Source organism: Asparagus officinalis, chromosome 8 (assembly GCF_001876935.1).
Source record: "Asparagus officinalis chromosome 8, Aspof.V1, whole genome shotgun sequence".
NCBI classification, from domain to species: domain Eukaryota; kingdom Viridiplantae; phylum Streptophyta; class Magnoliopsida; order Asparagales; family Asparagaceae; genus Asparagus; species Asparagus officinalis.
The window spans coordinates 27,710,185-27,719,173 of NC_033801.1; the positions used below are offsets into that span (position 1 = coordinate 27,710,185).

General features: G+C 37.5%; 1 protein-coding gene across 1 annotated transcript; it reads right to left on the minus strand.

The window, feature by feature from the left end:
* LOC109821045 lies at nucleotides 6,434–8,989 on the minus strand. Its single transcript, XM_020387240.1, has 4 exons — nucleotides 8,473–8,989; nucleotides 7,258–7,773; nucleotides 6,947–7,175; nucleotides 6,434–6,858 (listed from the first exon to the last, which is right to left on the minus strand). The coding sequence occupies exons 2-4, from the start codon at nucleotides 7,771–7,773 to the stop codon at nucleotides 6,434–6,436; spliced, it is 1,170 nt and encodes a 389-aa protein (XP_020242829.1). The 5' UTR covers nucleotides 8,473–8,989.

An 8,989-nucleotide genomic window follows, 5' to 3' on the forward strand; every position in this document is an offset into this window, starting at 1 on the left:
GGAGGGGGGAGTTTTCACTATTAGAAATCAAGAGGAACAAACTAGGGTTACAATCTCTTATCAAAACCCTCAACAACTCACTCTTAATCTCTCCAATTGCTCCTAGAATAGAAGCCCAAAGAAAACCCTCTCAATCTGCTCAAAACTCCTGCCTTGCATACCCTAAAAAACACCCAAAGGGTATTTATACAAATCCAAAACGAAACGGGTTTGGAAACTGAACCCAGCCAAAACCGTTTCGGCGGTCGACCGCGCAGGTCTCACGGTCGACCGCGGCGGTCGACCGAACACCAAACCCGAGAGCAGAAAACAATTACAGTCAATCGCGGGTCGACTGCGGCGGTCGACCGCCAGTCTGTCTGCTGGTTCCTACCTGTTTTCATGTAATTCTTCAAAAGTTCCTAAACTTTATTTGATGAAATTAAAAAGAAAAGTTATGAAAAGTTCCTATATTGCCAAACATGCATAGAACAAAGATTATATATTTTAAATTTATAAAAGTTCACTTATTTTTAGGTTTTTTTTTTTATAGATTGTGGATTCATGGCTTCTAATAAACTTAGAAGCCTATTATCATTTACCCTCTTTTTTTTAAGAGGTGCCTTTGATTAAGGGTCAATATACACAAATAAATAGAAGCTCAAAATTAATAAAAAAGAAATAAATTTTATTAAATTCAAAATTTCAGCATACATGGCTTAACCAAGGACATACCTTCAGTTTATATTTTGTTGCTTAAAATTGAAAGATTATCTTTAGTTGCCAGTTTAGAGACCTGACAACCTATATTGTTTTTTTGCCCAATTTTCAGACTACGCAGTCTCTTTTGAATTTCGCCAATTTGGGTGGATTTTAGATTTTTTTTTAACTTTAGCAATTTGTTTTGATTCTTGTTAATTTTGACGATAATTTTGGGTTTTACCAATTTCGGCGGCTAATTTGAGATTTGCTAATTTTTAGCAAATTATTTTAAAATTTCCACTAATTTTAGCGAGGAGATTTGAATTTTGCCAATTTTTGCAGCGGGTTTGAATTGTTACTAATTTCAACAAGTTGGGTTATTTTTTTGATAAATATGGCAGTTGATTTCTAGATTTTTGGTAATTTTAGTAATTTATCTAGGTTGTGCGTTTTCTTCTAGTTTAATGAGACAGACATTGACACATTTTGAATTGTGAAATTATTTGTGCATATTTTCTAGTTTTATGACTTAGGCGTTTGCACAAATAAATTCATTTTTATGGTGCGCTTGTTTTCTAGTTTTATGACTTAGGGGTTAGCCCATTTGGCTTCATGAAATTATTTTTGCATATATTTTTATTTTAAGACTTAGGAATCTACACAAATAAGTTCATTAGTTGTATGGTGAATTTCTTTTCTAGTTTTATGGTGTAGGGGTCGACATCATACTTTTTATTAAATTTATTTTAACAATACTTTCATCCATGAATTTAGTCTACGGATATTTTGATCTGTTTGGTTTGAATTTTATTTTTGTCCCCTTGATTTTAATTTTAGTTTAAAGACAAATTTGGTCCATTTGATTTAAATTTTTTATTTGAGGACATTTTGGTCCATGTAATTTGAATTTTAATGTAAGAATATTTTGGCGTAGCTCTTTCTATCTTTTTTCCTTGTAGTCAGTGTCGTCTTTTTTTCATGAGGTTGTAATGTTTATACAATAAAAGATGAGCATGGGAGAAGGATAAGGTTAGAGGATTTAATAAAATAAATAAATAAATAAATCTTGTTAGTTCTTATCTACAACTAATGATTGTAGTTAGTTTATGAAATCTTCTCTCTTTTTTATGGTTTCTAAGTTATTTCTTTATGATACAGTTTGTGTAGATTTAGAAAGGTTATTAGATCGAGGATTATTAGAGATTAAAGATTTGAACTTTAAATTAAAAAAAATGATATTTAGAGATTAAGGATTTGTCTAGTGTATCAGCAAGTCCTCGTGTTACTATCTCATTAGGTGTTGGTTGTCCGCCGACCATGAAAGTCATAGGACGGAGTCGCTCTTATTGCGACTACGGGCCTGTTTGGTTCACCAAGGACTAGGAATAGGATTAGGAATCCTATTTAATTTATGGATTCCAACCTAATCCATAAAAATTTTATAGACAAGTTTGAGATTTATGGAATCCCACTTTTTTTGGCTTTTAATGTTTGTTTCACCCAAAGGATTAGTAATCCCACTTTTATAGAATTGTTCCAATTCCTAATACCAAGTTTGGTTCAATGAGTCAAATTTTTTTGGGATCGTCACTGTAGCAACGGAAATAACCCCCAAAAAAACAGATTTTCTTGCATCAACCACTGTAGCAACGGCTATTTAAGCCCCCAATTGCTTATTTCCAGCAAAATAAACACTGTAGCAACGGTAATAAGCCCAGGAATCAGAAATTGCAAGCATCAAGCACTGTAGCAACGGTTGTTTATAGTAATCACTGTAGCAACGGCTAGTACAAGGGGTATGGTGTCTATAAATACACCTTGAGGCCTCACATATAATCCCATCTTTCTCATTTTTCAACCCAAGAAAAATTCCCAAGCTCTTCAATTTGCTGCAGGATGATATCAGAAGGGTGCCATGCTAATTATGAAGTTTATTGCGACTGCAATCTCCAAACACCGATGAAAGTGTGCAAGAATGGAAAAAATAAGGGTAGGTGTTATTGGGGGTGTGCAAAATTCCCAAATAAAGAATGCAATTTTTTTGAATGGGCTGAAGAAAGAGGAGAGTCATCAAGCAACCAAGGAAGCTAATATGTCAAAGAAAATAGGTACGGAGATAAATATATCTTGCAATCAAAGAAGCTGAAGAAAGAATTGAGACTTGTCGAAAATCAACTACTAGCTTGGAAAATTTCGGCAATTTTCTTAGCAATTTTTTGTGTTATTTTAATTATTACAAACTTCATGTCATGTACTTGTAATTACAAAAACTATTGAGGATGTAATGAAAACTGTTGTTTGACTTGGGTACAAATTCTAATTGATATTGTATGGCTCAGTAATAGATCAACTTGTCATCATTGATTGCCCCACCTATAACTTACATGTTTATTACAGATTGCATTATAAGGATGAATTGCCTCGCCTAGACATTGTCAATTCAATGTAGGCTGCAATGTCATCCCCTTTTGCCTCATCTGGATATAATAAACAATGTAAGTTAGATTGCATTCTCAGTAAACGCTAATCATCACCATTGCCAAATATCAAGTGCAAGGAGCTACACAAGCTGAAAACCAAACCGCAAATTAATCCACAGGCAAGGAAAACCAAAACAGCTCCCACAAAGCAGCAACCCCCATTACAGGATCTACACAAGCTCTGAACAAAACAGAAACAAACCCAGGGGTCAAGAGCTACACAAGCTCAGAACCAAAAAACAACAAACCCAGCAGCAAGGAGGTAGACAACCTACAACGAAAACAGCAACAACCCAGGGGTCAAGAGCTACACAAGCTCAAAAGAAAAAAGCAACAAACCCAACAGCAAAGGAGGTAAACAACCTCTGTCAAAAACAGCAACAAACCCAAGTCACAGGAGACAAACAAGCTCAGCACAAAACAGGCACAAACCCACCCAGCAAGGAGCTACACAAGCTCTGAACAAAACTTATTCAAACCAAGGGTCAAGAGCTACACAAGCTCTGAACAAAACATAAACAAACCCAGGGGTCAAGAGCTACACAAGCTCAAAAGAAAAAAGCAACAAACCCAACAGCAAAGGAGGTAAACAACCTCTGTCAAAAACAGCAACAAACCCAAGTCACAGGAGACAAACAAGCTCAGCACAAAACAGGCACAAACCCACCCAGCAAGGAGCTACACAAGCTCTGAACAAAACTTATTCAAACCAAGGGTCAAGAGCTACACAAGCTCTGAACAAAACATAAACAAACCCAGGGGTCAAGAGCTACACAAGCTCAGAAGAAAAAAGCAACAAACCCAACAGTAGCAGCAAAGGCAAGGAAAACCAGCAGCAGCAGCAAATGCTGCACAAAGCAACCAGCAGCAGCAACTGCTGCACAAAGCAACCAGCAGCAGCAACTGCTGCACAAAGCAACCAGCAGCAGCAACTGCTGCACAAAGCAACCAGCAGCAGCAACTGCTGCACAAAGCAACCAGCAGCAGCAACTGCTGCACAAAGCAACCAGCAGCAGCAACTGCTGCACAAAGCAACCAGCAGCAGCAACTGCTGCACAAAGCAACCAGCAGCAGCAACTGCTGCACAAAGCACAAAACAGGCACAAACTAGCAACCAGCAGCAGCATGAGTTGCAGAAAGCTCAAAACATGAGCTCACCCAAACTGCAGCATCAGCATGAGCTGCAGAAAGCTTACCTGATATCAAAATATAATCGGAAAATTCAAAGAAATCAATGATCATTCCACGACCTTACCTGCAACAAAGATTGCAAATATACCAATTCATCAATCCCACACCGACATAGATGTTCTTCAGAATGAAAATACAAATTGCAACATTAATAGTTTGCAATAAACACAACAATATCCAGAACGTAATATAATCGAAACCCAAGTAACTAGCTATCCGGCCAACCTTGGTCGTTAACTAATTTTGTGATGTACCTCTGTTGACCTTCCTTAGATTTAATGAAAAACCTCCTACCTTCACGTTCATTGTCATATAAATGGTCTAAAACCCTATCGAGGAACTCCTCGGAATATTCAGACCTATGTTCCTTCAACGCTGTGGCCAACTGCTCAGTCCAGTGTATAACGTGTTGATTCCTCATTGACTGAGACATGGATTCCTTGGATTTTATGAAAAACCTCCTAGCTTCACGTTCATTGTCATATAAATGGTCTAAAACCCTATCGAGGAACTCCTCGGAATATTCAGACCTATGTTCCTTCAACGCTGTGGCCAACTGCTCAGTCCAGTGTATAACGTGTTGATTTCTCATTGACTGAGACATGGACTCAACAAAGGCACATAGCATTTCCTCTTCACGATTAGATTTTCTGGTTTTTTTGTTAGATGATGAAGTCGTGTTGTCTTTACTCTTAGTCTTATATCTAGTGGGTTGTGGTTGGTTAACAGCACCAGAACGTGGTTGGTTGCAAGCATCAGACTGTGGTTCAGTTTCACTCTCCTCTAGAATCTCGCAATCATCATCGGGAATAGGTATGGACCTACTAGACCCAATGTTAGCGTACACGGGTCTAACAAAATCACCCTTGGCTTGATCATCACCCATGATAACTTGTAAATTTTTGAAGTGAGGAAGGGGTTTGTTTATGTATGCTTTGTACTTAGAATTGGATTTGTCCTGCAATAATAAATACTTATAAATCCAGAGAATCAAATGTATTAAATTGAATGTGACAAGATAGATGCTGAATTGTTATACCTGGGCCCAAGATTTCAAGGTTTCCTCATCCAATGTAATCATTTTACTTGTTTCATCCCACCCAGCACCACTTATATCAAGGCAAGCTTTCATGTCATTGAATTTGTTCCGCAAACATTTCAAGTGGTTAATGACATGCAGGTGAGTGAAATCAGTCCTGAATTGCATGTTGATTTTCATGGCAGCCATTTTATAAGCTTCAGCCTTGAAGTTCTTGTCTGGCTTCATGCCATCCAATGCTAAATCTGCAAGATAAGGAATAAGCACATCATCGTGCTCTGGAAGCCAAAACTTATTAGCCACGCCTCTTGAGTTCAACCTGGTACACGGAACTTTTTTTTTGTGTGCTAATCGTTTCCCTCTTTTCAATGGCGAAGTGTGCTCCGCCCCATCAACGTCATGAATATCCTTTCCAACTGAATCACCAGTGTTTGGTGAAAATTGATTAGGTCCACTACTTTGAGAACTGGCTGTGGGAAACATCAAACCTTGTGGACTGCCTAACATGCTCATGTATGACATTGGCGGCTGTGTCATCCCACCATAATTACCATCCCATGGTGGGAATGGTGAGAAAGTATGCTGAGGTGAGGTGAATGGCTGTGGTCGAACAGGCATGTAGTTCATGTTAATCCCTGATGTAGGACTTGGCATTGCATTCGAATGAGAAGGCACGCTTTGCTTATCTGCCGGATTGTTAGCCATACCTAATATATTTTGTAAGCATAGCCATATTAACAATAAAGAAATATAAAACAATATGGGATATGTATGCATTTATCAAGGAATATATGAAACGATGATATTTCTGGTTCAAACAACATAAAAAAAGAGCAACCGATAAAAGTAGTAATGTTTTGGTACAAGCAAAAAAACAATAAACAATATCGATGCGAACAGTATTTTAAAATTCACCAAGTTATTACATAGCCATAGGACAAATACTACACTAAGTTAAACCGCTCTCCATTGTGTTACCACCATTGTACTTTGCACAATAATCCACCCACATCGCCCAAGCAATTTGATCTCGCATCTCCTTTCATTCATTTCTTACATCTTGATCCTCTCTTTGTGTCCTACTTTGAGTATAGTCCATCACATTTGATTCGTCCTCATTTGTCTCTTCCCCAGTATCTTCATCAATTTCAACATTTTCATTTAAAATATCATCATCCGGATCCTCCAAGGCAATAAAGTTGTGCAACACAGTACACGCTAGTACAATGTCCACTTGAGTGGGAAATGGATAATTCGGCTTCCCCGCAAGAATTTTAAACCGATTCTTCAGTATCCCAAATGTGCACTCAATTTTTGATCTTAAAGATGAATGCCTTAAATTGAACAACTCCTTCCTATTCTTTGGTGTCCTACCGGTGTGCTCTTTTAAATGATATCGGACACCGCGATACGGGGATATGAAACCTGGCATTGTGGTGTATCCAGCGTCACATAGGTAATATTTACCTACATTAATTAAACAGTATTTTAAAATCTCAAATATTGCCAAGTATTTAATATATTATTCATAATATGCACAAGTGAGAATGAATACCATCGTAAACTCGGAGACCGTAAGGCTGTGGCCTAGACAGGGCGTCTTGTAATACCCTATAATCATTTGCTGCCCCCTCCCAGCCAGCCAAGACATAAGTAAATAGTTTATTGGGGGTGCAGGCTGCTAAGATGTTTTGGGTGACCCCTTTTCGCCCTCTAAACCGTGCAACTAGGTCACTGGGTAACACCGCGTCGACGTGTGTGCCATCTATCAAACCAATGCAGTCCTATAAAAAATTATAAATTATACATAGTTAAATAAAAAAAAGTTTCTTTGGAAAATTATTAAGTTGTATGTATTTAATTTACCTTAAAGTACGGAAAATAATTTGAGTTGTTTGCAATCTCCTCGGGAACTTCTTTTGGGGCTTGCTTCATGTACCGATCACGTAATCCATTCATTGCAGACAAGACTTTATTGAAATACCTGCTCACTGTTTCCCCTGATCTTATGAACTCAGTTCTTATTATTCTATTTTTAGTTTTGTGCCCAATAATACTCAAGAACATAGCAAGTTGTTCTTCAACTTGAACGTGTCTCGTATCTTTTAATAAACCGTTTGCTTTCATTACTTCAACAAGTTTAAAAAATGCCCTCGGTCTCATTCTAATATAAGATTGGCAGCTATCTTGATAACCCTCCAATACACGTCTGAAATGAGCCTCTCTACAACTTATTTTCCTGACCCTTTCTTGCGGCGAACATTTTGGTATTCTCTTGCGCTTAGCACGCATTCTCAAAATACATGTTACCAAAGTGACCACGGCGCAGACAGCTGTATTAGCACACATCCTCTTCAATTCTTCCTCATCTTCCATATCCATCTACAACCGTTTTAATATTATCATACAGTTACAGCTTAAGATGGCTACTTATTTCTTGTCAAAATACATGTTACCAAAGTGACCACGGCGCAGACAGCTGTATTAGCACACATCCTCTTCAATTCTTCATCATCTTCCATATCCATCTACAACCGTTTTAATATTATCATACAGTTACAGCTTAAGATGACTACTTATTTCTTGTAAAAATTAAGTAGATAATTGATACAAATATTTATTTCTTTTAAAGCAAGAAATCTAATTGCAATAATAAATTATTTTAACTAATGTTGCATTCCATCTCACACAATTCTAAACAAACAAGATAGACCCAAAACAAACAAACTATATGGTTAGATCACTAATAATTTACACGCACACAAAAAAATTAAATAAAGTTAAAAAAACAGCAATTTAAGTTCTTAAAATACTGATTTGAAACATATTATGAAATTAATCTCGCCCAAATCGGATATCCGCATGAAATTAATGTACCTAACAACCTAATTCTTGCAAATTTACAAAAAATCCACTACACAGAGACCCGCATGAATTATTTTGCTGTAATATTATGAAATTAATCGAACAAATCATTGAAATTGCTGTGTGTGCCTCTATTTCTCATATGCTTCAAAATTAAATTAAATTTTTCAAATCACTGGAAAAAATGGACAAAGTAAAAGGAGGAAATTTTTATACCTTACTGCAGAGGGGAAAATGCCGACGTTCAAGCTCGTGGAAATCAAGAAGATCCCAACCCAAGTTGAAGAAGATCCCAACCAGAAGGGATCACCAAGAATCGAAGGCAAGAAAACCAGCAACAATCTCGTGGAAATCAAGAGCTAGGGTTTCGAGAAAGAGGCCCGACCCCAAGTATCATCGTAGACGAAGAAGCGCGGGAGCAGAGGCGCGAGGAAGAGGGCGATTGAGGCGGGAGCGGCAGAGCGATTCCAGATCTAGGGATCGAAAGCGTGAAGCCAGGAATCAGAATCGACGGGGAAGCTCAAGTGTCAGAAATCTCGCCCAAATCGGAAGCAAATGCTCGGATTTGGGTTTCTACAAAAAAGGACAACTGTAGCTACTGTGTAGAAGATGTAATCCCAAAAAATTTTGCTGAACCAAACTCCAGAATAGGATTCACAAAGAATCCATAATTTACGAAAATGCCACTGTCAGAACCCAATTCCTAATCCTATTCTATAAAAGCCTGAAACAA